The sequence below is a fragment of the Scleropages formosus genome, chromosome 25 (assembly GCF_900964775.1).
Source record: "Scleropages formosus chromosome 25, fSclFor1.1, whole genome shotgun sequence".
Taxonomy (NCBI): Eukaryota; Metazoa; Chordata; class Actinopteri; order Osteoglossiformes; family Osteoglossidae; genus Scleropages; species Scleropages formosus.
The window spans coordinates 18,580,902-18,598,167 of NC_041830.1; the positions used below are offsets into that span (position 1 = coordinate 18,580,902).

At 53.2% G+C, this 17,266-nt stretch overlaps 1 protein-coding gene across 1 annotated transcript; it reads left to right on the top strand.

Moving 5' to 3' along the window:
* The first annotated feature begins 2,793 nt into the window (after window positions 1-2,793).
* On the top strand, window positions 2,794-15,489 carry LOC108926809 (neuronal tyrosine-phosphorylated phosphoinositide-3-kinase adapter 2-like). The gene is made up of 7 exons (XM_018739762.2): window positions 2,794-3,497; window positions 5,593-5,825; window positions 8,402-8,706; window positions 10,645-11,652; window positions 11,772-12,293; window positions 12,413-12,510; window positions 14,152-15,489. The coding sequence occupies exons 2-7, from the start codon at window positions 5,620-5,622 to the stop codon at window positions 14,395-14,397; spliced, it is 2,385 nt and encodes a 794-aa protein (XP_018595278.2). The 5' UTR covers window positions 2,794-3,497; window positions 5,593-5,619; the 3' UTR covers window positions 14,398-15,489.
* Window positions 15,490-17,266: the final 1,777 nt, after the last annotated feature.

Here is a 17,266-nt window from a genome sequence, read left to right on the forward strand (position 1 = left end):
CTGGTCAGCATCCAGGTCCAATGGAGTTTTGGATTTATGCTCTGCAGCCTGCGGTTTGGTCCTGTTAGCACGTAACATATCAGACAGCCATTGGGTAGCAATGGGGCATGCTGGTCTAGAAGATAGAGGACAGAGAGAGTCAAGGGTGGAAGACAGGACAGAGAGGAAAGTGTTAGTGGCATCATCTGTAGATAGATCTGAGAATTGTGGAGCAGAAGGGAGAGCAGCCAGAGTAGCAGAGGCAAAGCAGGGAGGTGAGCGAGATTTTAAGTTGCGGCAAAAGGTGACAATGGGTGCAGGAAGAGACGAAGAGCTAGTGGTGAGGGAGTGTTGAAAGGAAATGAAGAAATGCTCAGAGATATGCAGTGGAGTGACAGAGAGAACGGGACAGCCACAGCTGCGGGAAAATACAAGGTCAAGACAGTTGCCTGCTTTGTGAATAGCAGGGGATTGGGACAGGGAGAGGTCAAAGGTCAAAGTACCGTAGGAGCAACAGAAGGCCGTTTGCATGAATGTCATCGGCATGCAGGGTGAAGTCACCCAGGAGAATCAGCGGAGAGTTGTCCCCTGGCAGAGAGCTCAACAAGATGTCAAGGTCATCCAGGAAGCAGCCAAGAGGGCCAGGAGAGCGATAAAGGACAACCGCAACAAGAGTGATTGGGGCAGTGATAGAGACAGCACGGCATTCAAAGGAAGACAGATCATGCAGGTGAAGAGAGAGAACAGAATATTCCCACCGGGGAGAGATGAGCAGGCCTGTGCCTCCACCTCTGCCAGAAGAAAGAGAGGTGTGAGAGAAGGAATAGTTTGTAGAGAGGGCTGCAGGTGTGGCTGAGTTGTCTGGAGTGATCCAGGTTTCAGTTAGGACCAGGAGGTCCAGTGAGAGATGGGAGGCATAGGCTGGTATGAAGTCAGCTTTTCTCACAGCAGACTGGTAGTTCCAGAGTCCCATGGAGAAAGTAAAGCAAGATGGAAGGTTTGACAGGTGAGGATAAACCAGATTGCTGTAGCAGCAAGAGTGCCCAGGTCTCCGGCGGTGGCGAAATCGCACGGCTCACTTACCGTAGAAGACTTTGATGGCTGACATGTTGGACGCATGTTCCAAGGACAACTGTAACGGTGGCCTCCCTCAGTGGACTCCCACAGGTAGACTCCCTTGGCTTTGGACCCCGAGTCTTCGCACCAAGAGGCTGCCGCAACCACTGCCGCTACAGGTCACCGGCTGCTATTTAAACCGGGCTACTGCATATCAGCTGACTTCCTAATCGAAACCGAAACTATACCAACAATGGCGACCAAAACAAATAACCAGCCAGACGCGATTAATCGGACTCACGGAGTCATGCCTACTCCCGCTACAGGACACAGAAATGATCTGGAGAACAGTCATCTTAACAAACCATTAAATGCTACTTAACAAACAAAATAATTACAGTGCCACGAAACGCTACACAAACACACAACCGATTGTATCCATCAACCTGCACAGCTACACGACACGAATGCGCAGCGGGAAAAGCGGTAGCAAAGCAACTACACTTACCAGAAACACCACGAACAGCAGCGACGCACCTCCAACGCAAAATATAATGCACAGTACAGACTCTGCTTGATAAAAACAACAAATAGTTTAGCAAGCGGGCAAAAAAAAAATCACTACTTGCACCATCACTTCTGCTCGCAGAAATTGTTGTGCAGGACAGCTTCATCGTGCTAAAAGTGCCATAGATTCACAGAGTTGTAAGACGACAAACACGTAACACCTGGAAATGAGAGAGGAGAACAAGAAACAGCCCAAACAGCAATTATTTATTCTTTCGTAATCGTCCTCTATGGTGGCTCTAAGGAAGAGCACACAGATGTCAGTGTGCGAGCAGCTCAAACATTCGTCCGCTCTTCTTCTTTCCATACAGCTCTCATGTCACAGTTTTGCTCACTGGGGTGGGTTGCTCAAGGGTCCAGAAACCTCTGCTCTACTGTGGGATTCAGACATGTGGAAATAATGAGGATGAAATATTGATTAAGCTGCAGTCCGGGTGTGGAGTGACTTGACCAAGGAAACTTCCAGAAGCCATGTCAAGGAGCCTGGCTCTTCCACCGATTCCTTACGGAGAGCAGCTGCCACCCTCAGTACCTGGCCAAGGCCTCGAACCTCAGTCTTGGGTCTGCCTGACCATCTGACAAAGTTCTGGATCGATGTGAACAATGGAAATATCTGATCATATGGGAAATGATACTGGACCGAGAAGTGCAGTGAAAGTGAAGTAAGACAGTCTTTCTGAGTCTTACTGCATAGATGAGGAGCTGGAGCCCACTTGGCTCCAGCGTTCATCCCCACTGTGTATGAGACAGGAAGGAGGGCAGAAACATCTTTTCCACAATAAAAATACTGAAACACCTTCATAGGACTGCTCCCACAAGCAGCCGTGTACCAGGAAGTGATTGGAGCCAATGAGGGAGGTGGGGGGGCGTGTTCAGTGGGAGCTCATCGGTGGAGATTTGTGATTCTGACCCCCAGGACCACCTGATTCTGCAGTGTTCCCTAAGCAGCAACCATGGGGTACCCCGGGTCAGGGTCAATCCCCAGATCAATCCTCCCGCCGTGTAACAGAAAGACTAACATCCAAAGTGAAAAAAATGTTGCGCACACGCACATGCACACACACACACACACACACACACACTCGCTCTCTCTCTCACTCACCCCCTTTTTCCCCTCCCCCTCTGCTTCTATTGGCTGCTTCTGTGTCTGAGGCAAAGCTCATGTGCACAAACAAGCTCCATCAACAAGGAGGCAGGTTGTGGGAGCACGAGTCAGCCAGTTGCCACGGTGAGAGGCTTTTTGTAATGGGATCATGCCCCTGGAGGAGCTCTGGAGGGAATTCGGATTGTCCCACCGTCCCTGAAAGCCCGCCGCTGCTTCGCCAAGCTGCAGGGAGCGAGGGAGCGAGAGCTGTCCGTGGTGCTGAACAGTAGAGAAGGCGAATGTGTTGCTGTCCGCAGCGCTGGACACACACCGTGGGACATCGTGCTGAGCTCTCCGCCGTGCTGGACATCACAGGCTCTTTGTCTCCACTCGTCCATCTGCTGCAGCACTGTGGGGCCTGCAGCTACTGGCAGAGGAGTTTGGTTGGTCACCCCAAGCAGAAGTAGCAGTGGCATTGCTCAGGGGAGGCATGGTGTGGACGGTGCTGGGTGACTGCTGCTAGAAGGCCACGTGGTAATAGGGATCGCACTGGACAGCGACTGCACTCGACACACAGACTGAGATGATGCTTCTCATCAAGCTGAAGACCCCTCTCCGCCGGCCCAGCTTAGTCCGCAAGGACCCTCCGACCCTGTTCTGAGACCCAGTGACTGCAGCCTGGGCCAAACGGACTCGAAGCGGCACTAGAAGAAGGTCACTAGGAGACATCGTTCCACCTGGAAATACGGCGGCCGCAGCTCTGGAAGGGGCACCAGGAATGGTGGACCACGGCCGGGACATCGCTCCCACAGTGAGTAGCCACAGCGAGAGACCACGCCTGTCCTCTCAGCCGGTTTGCATGTTTTGCAGGCCTGCTCACGCTCCCCGTCCACTCACCATGATTACTGACCATGTTTACCTTGCCGGAGAAGTAGAGCGCTCAGGTGACGAGTTGGTGGGTGAGCAGCACAGGGGACACGGGGGGGGGGGGGGGGGGGGTCACTTTGGGAAAAACAACCAGATAAAGAGGATGATGTTCAGCTCTGGGAGCAACAGTCTCCTTTCAAACAAGAGGATGAGCTTTGGGATTAGCAGAGCGCTGGATCTGTACAGGAGCATTAACAAATCCCACAGAGCAACGACATACATGCACACACACTCTTTCAGTCACACACACACACACACACACACACACACACACACCGCACAGAGCGAGGGTGTACACACACCCATACATATATATATACACACACACACACACACACACACACACACACGCGCACACACACACACACACACACACACTTTCAGAACCGCTTGTCCCTTACGGGGTCACGGGGAACCGGAGCCTACCCGGTAACACAGGGCGTAAGGCCGGAGGGGGAGGGGACACACCCAGGACGGGACGCCAGTCCATCACAAGGCACCCCAAGCGGGACTCGAACCCCAGACCCACCGGAAAGCAGGACTGTGGTCCAACCCACTGTGCCACCGCCCCCCCCATATACACACATATATACAGAAATATTTACACACCAGCCATATACAGAGATATGTGCCTTAGAGCCACAATGTACACACACACACACACACACACAGAGCAGTGACTCAGATACAATAATGGACACTCCAGGTGTAGGTTTGAAGGATGCTGTATGCGTGTTGTACTTCATCACCTCGGTGTGCAGCCTGAGAGACTCTGCACACAGCAGTGTGTGTCTCTCTGAAAGCTATGATGGAGATCTGGACCTCGTCCAAGCCACTCCCCCGACCCCCAGGCAGAGGCTGTCAGTCGTAAACAAACTGGCAGCCAGAGACTCGCAGACCACAGTGACCTACATCAGGACCCCTCCCAGCGTTTCCACGACAACCACCTCCCACTGACCAGCAATGCACTGGCAAACATCACCAGTGTCACCAGGGCTGATGGGCCAGGGTGCGATCCAGCTGTAGCATGATGGCATCACAGTCCACTCCGCCATTACGGGCTGATCGTGAGAAAGTGTGTTTGGCTGTGCCCCCTCACCCCCGGGAGACAACCATCAGTAGCTTTGACAGCATTACAAATATGAATGTCATGGGATGGTTTCCGTGAGTGTTAAAGGCACTAGACGGCCTGTTGTGAAGCCATCCTGCACAGAGATGCAGCGATGCCGTGGCGTTGCTATGGTGACACCCGACATATCTCAGTGCCAGTGCAAAGGGCTCTCCACTTCATAACTTCGTAACTGAGCTCCAAATAGCACGGCAGGTGGCTGGTCAGCAGGTGGTGGGCGGCGCATGGATGTTATCTCTGGAAAGCATCAAAATCGTGTTTCATGTCATATTGTTTTGCTCTTATATTAGACATAGATTCACTGTTATTGTTATTCTCTATTTACCTGTCGCCTCACAATGTACAAGGCTTATGCTCTTTGGCGGTGGTTTTGATTTGTCAGAATGGTTTAAGGAGGGTTTACTGTGCTCAGCAGGGGTAAATGTGGGTTTACTATGGTCAACGGGGCTGATGTGATTTCACTGTGGATGTGGCTGTGGGTTTTATTGAGCCCAAAACAGAAGCTCCTCCCACCTCCTGCGGTGCCAGTCGGGCTCCAGGCCCCTGACAGAATGATGAAACTGTCTCCAGGGTGATGCAAGTCCTACAATCGGCAGGGTGCGGCTCCAGTGAAATCGTGATGATGGGTTGGAACCCAGACGCTGCTGAGGGTTTTCTCACAAGGTCAGCGGTACAAATGGCCAAACAGCCAATGCGAGTGGTTGACAAGAAACAGGTGTCTGGTTGTGCAGGAAACTGCAGCCTAACTGCTGTGGACCTGCAGATGAACGCTGACAACCGCCGAGGGGGAGGGACTGTCAGGGTGTCCGTTATCAGGGCAGTGATGAAGCTCGTCCTCCATGTCTTACAGAACTCACTGTGCGGCCGCTGAAGGACAATGAGCTCAAATGAGGATGACACCGCTGTGACGTTCCTCCAGTACGTTGCAGACAGTGGACTGACCGCCTACGACCGCCTGGTGGTGCTGAACACCTCCGACGCTGAGCACAAACATCAGGACTGCGACGAAAGGAATGAGACTGGTTGGGCTCACCTGGACGGGAAAAACGAGAAGAAGAGGAAGCAAGAAACAGCTTCGACCAGGTAGACGAGGCAGGGCGGCGCTTCTTCCAGAACGTCCATGAGGACATGAGGAAATGTGGGAATGTGAAGGTCCAGCACAGCGGTAAAGATGGCAGAGGGTACAAAGTGCAGAACATAAAATTGCGACACATTTCACTTCTGGTCATCCCAGGTCAGAGACCCTGGCGCCCTCTTCACAGGGTCAGCAGCCGTCAGGTACAGCGCTGAGCGTGAAAGAAACTTCTGGAACCAGGTCCCTGCAGTCTGTGGCGGTGAGGACGCTCTTGTTCGAAGACGTGCTGAGACAGGGACGCTTGGGGCGCCACCGCTCACCTCCTGTCCGTCTGTGAGAGGGCTGTCCTGTGCTCCACCAGGCGTTAACGATCGCGGGCGGGTCGACCAGCGGGGAAAAAGATGGATTTTTCATGACCGTAAGTAGGTCAATGAGACGACCCGGCAGAGGAGAAAAAAGCTGCAGCGAAGTAGAGATTAAGCGTGAGGAGCGTGCTGGCAGCTCCTGGGTTCTGCCCAGTGACAGCTGGAGCAGCAGCAGCCAATCACAGCACTTTCTCATGCCGAGAGGGGAGGGTCTTCCTGTGTTGTCCGTCCCCTGTGCAGAGCTCGAGGTGCACAAACGGTCACGCGTTTTAAAAAAGCCCAAAACGTTCCTGTGAACAGTCGGTAGTGTGTGTGCAAACGCACCGTGTGAAAATCAGTAATGCCGTGTGCGAACAAAGGCTGTAAGGTGCGGTATTTCAGTGTAAACTGCGGTGTAAAGAGAGTAAATGCACCTGGTTCCGCTCCCCCCCCAGTCTCTCTAATGACCACAGTTTACTGCTATATTGATCCTTGAGATCCCCCCCAGCAGGCGCCGTCCTTGGCCGTCTGGCCACACCCCCCCACAGCGAACCTATTTGTACCATGAGTGTGTGGTCTTTTGTTCTCTGCGAAAGGGGCATTTTGGGGCATTCAGAAACAGAGCCCGCTTCCTGTCATCTTCTTTAGAACGCAAAGACAGGTCCATCAGTCAACAGGAACCCGTCTCAGTTATGAGTCCACACAACGCCAACGGGCTGCTGGAATAAAGCTCGCACTGTGATCGTTGTTGTTGTTGTTGGTGATGCTGAGACGTCAGTCGTTGGAAATTACGCCACGATGGCATCGACGGCACTACAACAGTAACACTGCCGTGTTATATTCTTCCGGGCTTCCTTTATCAAGGAGCGGCGAGGCACCTAGTAGCAGCTGGAAAACCTCCTTTCTGTGGCCCACAGTCAGCGCACTTTGGCAACCAGGCCACTGGAGGCAGCGCACTGTGCGGCACACCTCTTCCACAGCTGCGCGCTGACAACATGCTCCTAGGGGTGCGTGAGGGGGCGGTTTGACCACCAGGGGACTTTACCCAAAGGGGGGGCTAACGCTGCTCGGGAACAGCGCGCTTTGTGTCCGCTTTCTGCGCTGCCCTGTTGCTAGGCAGAGGTCGGCCTCAGACCAGCAAGTCCAGCCGCATCCTCTCAGGAGCCCGTGGCTGGCTGCGGACCAGGTCATTCTCGAGCCCCGGGGCCTGAAGGTAACAGAGGTGGAGGGAGCGACAATGTGCTCCTGTGACGTGTGTCCAGAGCCGTCAGACTCCCTCGCGGTCTGGGAACCTCATCAATACATCTGATCGCCTTTACTGGAGCCTCCTGATGTATGTGCTGGCAGCGCTGTCTAGGGGAGGCAGGTGTCATAGAGGTTAGGGCTGTTAGCAAACGTTCAGATCCAAAGTGTCTACCCTGAAGTGACACAGTAAAAATGAGCCAGCTCTATAAATAGGGAAATAATAGTAAGAAGATTAATATTGTAAGTCGCTCTGGAGAAAAGCATCACCTAAATAAATAAATGAATAAATGAATAATTGTAACAGAAGCAGCGGTAAGAAAAACATTGAGGCAAAGTGCAAAACTTGCATGTCCGCAATGAGGAATCCCACTCAATTTCAGCTGCGGTCTTCTGAACGCCGCATCGTCGTTGCCACCTCCGTAGGCAGTTTTCTCCGTTTTCCTGTTTCCTCCCTTGTGTCTCGATAGCGGCTGTGTGGCGCTGTAGCCGGTCATGGCGCAAAAATGGAAAATGTTTTTGAGAGCAAACAGCAGTCGATAATGTTCAAGTGAAAACTATGTTAGTGATGCGGTGAGGAACCCCTGGGGTCGAGCCTCTTTACAATAGTACGTTCGTAGGATCGATGGGTGCCGGCACTGCGAGCCCCCGGCCCAGCGAAAACACCCAGACAAGATGCTTAATGGGCAGTTCAGGGTGTGCGCAGCAGTCGAGTGGAAGAGCCCCTGACTGCTTTATCATCATGTGTCTCCTAGACGTCTCTCTCAGATGAGCGGATACCCGGCAGCCAGCGTCAGTCCCACATGATAGAGCCATTCAATTCATTATTGGTCAACTGCAGGGAGAGGGGCTGTGGTCAGCGGGCCAGATGGGCCTCGAGCAAATGACCGATCGAAGTGAACAGCAGTGGAACATTTAGCAGCGCAAATCCTGCCATGACACCACTTGCCCTGAAGCCCCATTGCATCGTGGGTAACATGCCCCTTCTGTCTCCGCAGGGTTGGGGAGGACGTGGAATTGGGCTCCGACAGCAGCTACGCAGGAAAGCACTTTTGCATGGGCTTCGTGACCATGCCGGCACCCCCGGACCGGGCTGCCCTCCCCCACGGTGCCGGCTTCGCTGTGCGCTCCCAGTCTCTGCACTCGGTCGGGGGCAGCGAGGAGGATGGAAGCCCCACCGCACGCAAGCAACCCCCCCCTAAGCCAAAGAGGGACCCCAACACAAAGTTGAGCGCCTCCTCCGAGACGGTGGACGTAGGGTTGTCGTCAGGTGTGGCAGGAAGTGACCCTGACAAGGTGGACGGTGAGTGTCCCTGTGTCCATCCCCCAGAGTGGCACACTGACAGCTTTGTCCACCAGTGACATCATTACAATCCACATGAGACAGCAGTTTAGCGTCACTGCCACCTCCCACCATGGTGGAGACGAGCCCCAGGTTGAGTCACTTGCGGGACGAATCAGGCCACAGGACCACAGCGGGCAAGAAAGTTGTGTAAAAAGCAAATGTTTCCACACACACGTCCCTCACTGTCTCTCTGGACCGTGTGGTCAGCAGCTCAGGGAGCAGCCATGTCCATCCTGCTGCTCTAATGCGGTGTGACATCATGTTTACTACTGAGCACACTGAACCCCAGCGAAGGGGCCCACCCATCACCCGCCCGCACCCCTTCCATCCCTCCCCACTCGTGGAGTGGGGGAGGGGGGTGGCACAGTTTTACTCTTCCGTGGAGACACAGCAACTGCCGTGAAAACGCTGTCGACAGCATAGAGACCCTCTGCAGCCTGGCCAATCGCAGCGTTCGCAGCAGAGCGTGGCCTATATGAGGGCTGCTGGGCGGAGCCACGGCGCAGGCAGCAGTATGAAAGCAGTTATCGGTACGAAATCCATTCATGGAGAGCAGCTGACCTAGATTATGTTTGCCTGCAGCAGGGGGGCGTGGGGGAAGGGCAGAAACAGAACTCGAGATGTGTTTCAAAAGCCATCACCCCCGACAACCACTCCCACAAGGCTGCAGCAGGCCGAGCGCACGTGCGCAGTCCATCGCCGAGTGAGCAGTGGTGGATTCGCATTCAGAGCCTGCTTTGCTCAGAACCTATGCAGTGGGGCTATTGGTCTACAGCCGTATGTGTGTGTGTGTGTGTGTGTGTGTGTGTGTGTGTGTGTGTGTGTGTGTGTGTGTGTGTGTGTGTCACTTGTTCCCGCTTTGTTTAGTGAGACCCATTCCTTGTTCCTGTCCCTTAACTGAACTCACTTCCACGGTGTTTACAGCCCCTGTATGCTGTTGCTGTGTGTCAATGATTGTCACTAGGAGAAGAACGTTTTACACATCTATGGGATGGATTGGTCAACAATCAGCACTGAACTGGAGTTTGTGCAGAAGATATATGTATTTTTATCTTCAGTTATTTTAAATTTGTCAACTTTCGTGCTCATTTTCAAAGTTATGTTTTTGATGCCTTGCGATGGACTGGCGTCCCGTCCTGGGTGTGTCCCCTCCCCCTCCGGCCTTACGCCCTGTGTTACCGGGTAGGCTCCGGTTCCCCGTGACCCCGTATGGGACAAGCGGTTCTGAAAATGTGTGTGTGTGTGTGTGTGTGTTTTTGATGCTTCAATGGATTTTCGTTTAGAATGGAAATCCTGAAGGTTTTTGGCCTAAACTCTAGAGAGGTGTTCCCTCGATGGATCCATGGATGGTATGGATTTTGTCAGGTGTACAGATTGCTCGTCCCCTTAGTTTCTGTCGGTTTTTACCTTTTTGTTGACCAGGATGGCTACACTAAATCATTAAAGCAATGATATCTTTTCATGATTACTTGATAAAAAATTAACACCATTACCACCGGGCGGCATGGTGGCACAGTATGTGGCACTGCTGTCTCACGGCACCTGGGTGGTGTGAGAGATCGTGGGTACGATCCCCGCTCGGTCTGTGTGGAGTTTGCATGTTCTCCCCGTGTCTGCGTGGGTTTCCTCTGGGTGCTCCGGTTTCCTCCTACAGTCCAAAAACATGCTGTTCAGGTTCCCCCATAGTGTGTGAGTGTCACAGAGAGAGTGTGTTCCACTGATGAATGGATGAGTGACCCACTGTAAGTAGTGTATCTAGCAGTGTAAGTCACTGCTGTGAGTAAGGTGTGAGGGCTAGTAACACTACGTAGTATCAATTGTAAGTCACTTTGGCGAAAAGCATCCGCTAAGTGAACAAATGTAAATGTAGATTTTGACCATATTTTGGTGACCCAGCCTTGCGAACCTGCAGCGAGGACTTCCGCAGAGTCCCACCTCCGAAGCCCAAGAGGAACCCCAACACCCAACTGAGCACTTCGTTCGACGAGTCCTACATCAGGAATGTGGGGGCAGGCAAGTGGTGCGAGGGCTCTCCCAAGGAGAAGGCATCATCGCAGACACAGAGCCCAACTCACGACTCGGGCAGGGAGGAGCCAGTCTACATCGAGATGGTGGGCAACATTCTGCGGGACTTGCAACGCAGCCGGGAGGAGCCGAGCGAGGCCGTCTACGAGGAGATGAAGTACCCCGCCTTCGACGACCTGGGCCAGGACTCCAAGTGGGAGCACCAGAGCTGCTCCTCGCAATGTCCCACTCCCACCATCCCCGACGTGGAGCTGACGCGCGCATCGACGCCCCACGGCTCACTGTGCGACATCCCGTCTCCTTTCCCCAACCTGCTGTCACATCGGCCCCCCTTGCTGGTGTTCCCCCCTGTGCCGGCTCAGTGCTCACCCAACTCGGACGAGTCGCCCCTGACTCCGCTGGAGGTCACAAAGCTGCCCGCGCTGGACAACGTCTCCTACGTCAAGCCTGGCACGGAGCGGGAGCCTCCCGCCACTCACACCATCACAGCATCTGGCCGCTCCTCGGCGCCGCCCCTGCCCTCCAGCCTCTACAAGTCCTCAGCCCACGGGTATCCTCGCAGCCACTCGGCGTGTCCCTCCCCAGTAAGCATGAGCCGCTCGCTCACTCCACTCAGCCTGAAGCGCCCGCCTCCGTACGAGGTGCTCACAGGGGCCGGTATGCCACGCAGCGCATCAGCCGTGCCTCACGGCACCAAGGGCACGTCCCAGGAAGGGTCCAAGCTCTCCAGCTCGTCCAGCACCCATGGGTCCATGCAGAACATATCACGGTCTCGCACCCCCACGAGCCCGCTGGACGAGCTCACCAACCTGTTCACCACGGGGCGGAACATGCTCAAGAAGTCCTCCAGCGGCAGGAAATCCAAGGAGCCAGCCGAGAGTGAGTGCCACATCCTTTCACGCCTGTGTCACTCACTGCGGTGACTGTCCTGCCTTCAGCCCTTCGTCTGGTTCCTTTCTGTGTTTCCAAGTGAGGCTCACATGTTTTGTGTTCCACAGGTGAGGCCAAAGGCAGGTGCCACAGCTCAGAGCCACCGACAAAACAGGAAGTCAAAGACAAAAGCAGTCACGGCAGCGAGTCTCGGCGCGGCAGCAAGGACAAGGAAAGTCACGGCAGCGAGTCTCGGCGCGGCAGCAAGGACAAGGAAAGTCATGCCAGCGAGTCTCGGCGTGGCAGCAAGGACAAGAGCCGAGATGACCCCGACGGCAGACATGACAGTAAAGACAGGGCCAGTTATGGCACTGACTGCAGGCGTGACAGCAAAGACAAGAGCTGTTCCGCCATGGAGGCCCTGCCCAGACGAGGCAGCAAGGACAAGAACTGCCCCAGCGTGGAGCTGCTTCCCAGACAGGACAGCAAGGAGAAGTCTAGCCATGCTGGAGCAATGAAGGACTTCTCCAGAACCCACGAATGGGACGGAGTGTGTGAGCAAACAGCTGCGGCAACACACACAGCCACACCCAGCCGCCTGGCACACTTCTCCGTGAGTCCCACCAAGATGCCCGGGAACAACTGCGCAGGTGAGAATCAGACTGACCCCATGTGCAGTTTTGCGTCCAGACGGGTTACTCTTGTCCACAGAGCATATGGTGGGGGACGTGTGCAAAGCTCCGGCCCAAACCCAGCTCTCTTTCTGCAGAACTCAAGGCCAAAGGGGGTCGTTCAGCCTCCGTGTCAGGTGCGCCTGGCCCCCAGGAAAGCCCCCAGAGACAGGCGGCTGAGCTTCAGCACGGCCAGGTACCACCATTTGCCAGCAAGTCGATTTGTGTGTCGCCCCGTCTCACCTCTCTCTCACCTGGGTGTGTTAGCTCTGTGTGTCAGTTGTGTCTGTACTGTAAGTCTGTACTGCCACTGTTGTGTTGTGTCTGAATACACAACAGCCCAATTCCTACTGACTACACCCATTGCTGTTGGGTTTAAATAGACACGGTTCAAAATTTTTTGCTGATGTAACTGGAACTTCATCCAGCTCTCAGCTAATTTGTGTTCAGCAACAGACGACGAGATTTAGACACACAGAGGACCATGGTCACACACCTTGCGTGTGTGACACCACCACGTTGCTGGTTCACATCCCTACTGAAGCTCCTATAAGAGTGACATTGAAAGAACACATACATACAGTAGATAGTTATAGGGGATGGTGTTGGACTCGTCAACTGAGCTCTCAGGAGATCAGGAGAGAAGTGGCTCTCAAAAAGATGGGTTCGAGACCCTTCTTCGATGCTGGAGGGATTCAGCAGTTGTGAGAGATACGAGGAGCTCATTCCACCACCTCGGGGACGGAACTGAGTACCTACAGCCTGCCCATTTTGAACCCCTGTGAGTGGGACCGCCATGCGGTCCAAGGTGGAGGAGCTCAGAGGAGCTCAGTGCTCTTGCTGAACTTTAGAGGTCTGACTGCAGATCCTTTGACCTTCAGAACCTTTCTGCAGGTTGCAGGTTAAATTATTGAACCGTGTCACCTACTGCCCACGTGGGGAACACCAAGCAGCGAGTCAGAGCTCAAATTGTGTCCTTCAGTCATGAAACCACGTAGCCCATCTTTACATGGCACCACTGTGTCCCCTGCTGCACGGGGAAAACATCTCGTTCTCTGTGTGCAGTGCAACGCAAAGGCAAAACCACCAAAGAAAATAAATCTTTGTTGAAGCTACGATGTTTGATCCTCTCCTTGTGGTTGTGTCCCGTTGTTATTATTTGTGTGTTTTCACAACGCGTGTATGTAGAACTAGTGCGAACGGTCATCCCGTCCACTCGATGAGTCTCGTCGCATGTAGTGGACACAAGGCTCCACTCTCCATACGACACACAAAATAGGACACACTGTCCATAGCTGTACAACTGGGGCATCACGACACAACACACACACAAACACACACACACACACACACAGAGTCAGCAGTTGCCATCTGTGTCACCGTGGACTCACAGCATCTCCAGGTTTCTGGTATCTCCCTCAACAAATTCCGGAAACATCTGAGCTCCGAATGATCTTCATCACGCCTGTAGACATTAAACTGAGAATATTGTTGACAATTTGTGTCGTCATATTTATTGAAACTATTGCGTCAACATTACATGATAACGAAATAATTGTACTTTCACTATTTAAAGCACCTGAAATCATCTCATTATGTGACTGAAAGTGACTTTTTAGACGGATTCAAGGATATTTCTATGAGCTCAGCTTCACATTGCAGCCGACCCTCAGTCAGCCATTTGCTCCGCTACTATTGAGCTCATCACAGACTGGTGCAGAACCCTCCCTCCCACCGTTGCCTGCCCAGTTCCCCCCACCCCACCCCACCCCACCCCACCCCACCCTGCCCCACACCGCACCGTGTTGGCAATCCCAACCCTGTGTGCTCCCAGCAGGTGGCGCCGCTGCCCTGGCTGTGTGGCGACAGCACCATGCTGGAGACCATAGAGAAGAAGCGCTTGCTGTGCAAGGAGATCAAGGCGCGGCAGCGGGCCGAGAAGGGCCTGCGCAAGCAGGAGAGTGCCCCCGTCCCCAGCCCCGACCCCGCGCTGCCAAGCTGGAGGAGGAGCAATGGGACCAAGAGGTGCAGCCCACCGCCTTACCCACCCCCTGCAGCTGTTCTCTGGGACACGGCCATCTGAGACGAGGCTCCCGCCTGTTCTGAGAAAGCCGATCAGAGCCTAGGCTGGGCACGTGGGACGCGGTGCAAGGGTAACGGAAGGTTCTGGAGCTTTTCATATCTGCTCTTCACTCTTTGTAACTTTTTACTTTCTTCTCTAATACCTTTGTCTTACAATTATTAGCAATGCTGGCAACCGAAACAAGCTGATTTTTCCATACTTCTGGCACTTTGCTCTTTTCGTCTGCTGCAGCTCGGCTTTCTTCCCTCCCTCTTTCTCAGCCACATCCCGTGACGAGTCCTGTCCTCTCAGTGCGCATTTCCATCCGCCATCACAATGCTTTGGAACCTTGAACTGCTCGGCGGCCGGGGCGTGCTGTGGCCAAACGCGCAGTCTATGGACTGGGCATGGAATTCGAATTGCGTTCGCTGTTGTCTTCACCATTGCTCATTGTTCAGTAAAGCACCTTTGTCAGTAGTGTTTAAGAGACACTTTATGCACAGAGAAGGAACAAGGATCCATTAAAGCGTTCCGTCCCACACTCGGTGGAAGGCTACTGCCTTTACCCAGCATGCACTTCATCACGGCAGTAATAAGGGAGCCTTACGGAAGCACTGCAGCGAGGGCCAGTGTCCCTGGAGAACTCGACGTCACACTAGCTCATATCTCACACACGGTCTCTTGGAGCTCATTCACCCCTTAGGGGACGCTTTTGCTTCCTTCATCACCCAAACATGTAGTGTATCTTTGGAGGAGCTCTCCGCTCATTATGGCAGAGACCGAGGACAATGACAATGACACCACTGGGGACAAACGCTCCCGGGAGCAGAGCTTGCTCTCGTGACCCCACTCGAACCGCCAGCTGCCCTTGTCCCTGATTGCCATGTGTTGCCTTGGAGACCGAGCTTCACTGTGACAAAGGCCTTAGAGTCACACAGTGAGGGGACCGGTGTCCCGGTGGAGCCCCTCCCATTGGGAAGAGCAGGATGGGGAGCCATGCGCAGCACCGCTCCGCGCACATCGTGTGGGCACATTCGTTTGCTGCGTTCGCGTGCGCTCTGCTTACCGTGGTGCAGTGGTGAGGTACGAAGATGTACAGCCTGTCTTAGTGTTAGCGCACAGCTCTGAGATTCATGGTGATGTCACAGGTGTGTTGTAACTGCACTTGCTGTTCTCTTTCTATGTTCCCAAATGTGGGGGGGGGGGGGGGGATGCTCGTTGTGTCACTGTTTTCTTTTGTCAAATGAAAGAGTCTAATTGAAATAAATATGCACTGCAGTTCACTGTGAGGAAGTGCAGAATAACCCGAGACCCCTGTGTTTGATTCTGCAGCACCAAAACATCCACACGTGTGGATAAAAGGCTCAATGATGCCACAAATGTACGTGAATTAATGTGTTAATAACGCATATAGGAAATTCAGTTAAGTCTATTTCTATATATCACATATCAAATACGGCACATGCAGTATTACATAATAATAAACCTGCATGACACGAGTACGAGACACTGACACAGCAAGTCTGTGGGTATTCTCTTGTGTTTGAATATAGCGCCCCCTGCTGTCTGCATCTATGTAACGGCAGCACCTGGGGTATCCCATCCACACACTGTCTCTATCACCAGCAGTATCCTGTCCACAAGCTGTTTCTATCACCATGAGTATCCCATCCATATGTCTCTATCGCCATGAGTGTCCTGTTCACGCGCTGTCTCGATCGCCATGAGGAAGGAGTATCCCGTCCACACTGCTCCAGCCTGTGGGGAATGATGGGATTGTGTTGTCCTGAATATGTTTGCAAAGGCCAGTAACAGCACTTCACACACTACTCAGCAGCTGATGTAACCGTAGATGTCCAGGACTGACAAGTCTCAAATGTCCAGCCAGCAGAACGTGTCCCTAATGTTGGCATAGTTACAGGTGGCCATGGACTGAGTGTTACCTGATACACCGAGACATGAACCATCCTGACCAGGAGGAGGAGTTATTGCTCAACCTTAAAGCAGTCATGAAGTGTCATGTATTTATATTGTGTGTGTGAGTGTGGTTTAAGGTCCATACTGAGGTCCTGCAAACGTGCTTTCACCTGGCTCTCCAGGTACACAGGATTCCAGCCTCTCCAAAGGAGGGGATTGTGTCTGCTAAACATAACAGTCCCACATTTTGACTGCCTCTGTGTCACAGTCCTAGCTCTCTGCCAGGTCTGGGGTTCGAGTCCTGCTTGGGGTGCCTTGCGATGGACTGGCGTCCCATCCGGGGTGTGTCCCCTCCCCCTCCAGTCTTGCGCCCCGTGTTGTCGGGTTAGACTCCAGTTCACCCTGATCCCGCTTTGGATGAGCGGTTTCAGGCGGTGTGTGTGTGTGTGTGTGTGTGTGTGTATGTATCACAGTCCCACAGATGGTCCACATGCATCTTTTTTTTGTTTTCTTTCTGCTGCTGGTTTCTGAAGAGTTGCCACACAAAACTTCATTGTATTCTATACAACGGCAATAAAGTATCTTTCTTACTAATTATTATTAATTTATATTAATTAGATAAATAAATTAATATACACACACACACACACACACACACACACACACACACACACACACACATTTTCAGAACCGCTCGTCCCATACGGGGTCACGGAGCCAACCCGGTAACACAGGGCGTAAGGCCTGAGGGGGAGGGAACACACCCAGGACGGGACGCCAGTCCATCGCAAGGCACCCCAAGCGGGACTCGAACCCCAGACCCACCGGACAGCAGGACTGCGGTCCAACCCACTGCGCCACTGCACCCCCCTACTAAATTAATATATTTATTATTAATTATTAATCAATTATTACAGCTATTGGCTGATCTCCGTAGGGCCTCCCACATGTTCAGGTGCTTCCTCCTACTTGA

Coding starts and splice junctions, on each gene's coding strand:
- LOC108926809 (XM_018739762.2), top strand. CDS start 5,620: ATGAGCTCAAATGAGGATGACACCGCTGTGACGTTCCTCCAGTACGTT. Junction 5,826..8,401: donor CAAGAAACAGCTTCGACCAG/GTAGACGAGGCA, acceptor CTGTCTCCGCAG/GGTTGGGGAGGACGTGGAAT. Junction 12,294..12,412: donor GCCCGGGAACAACTGCGCAG/GTGAGAATCAGA, acceptor CTCTTTCTGCAG/AACTCAAGGCCAAAGGGGGT.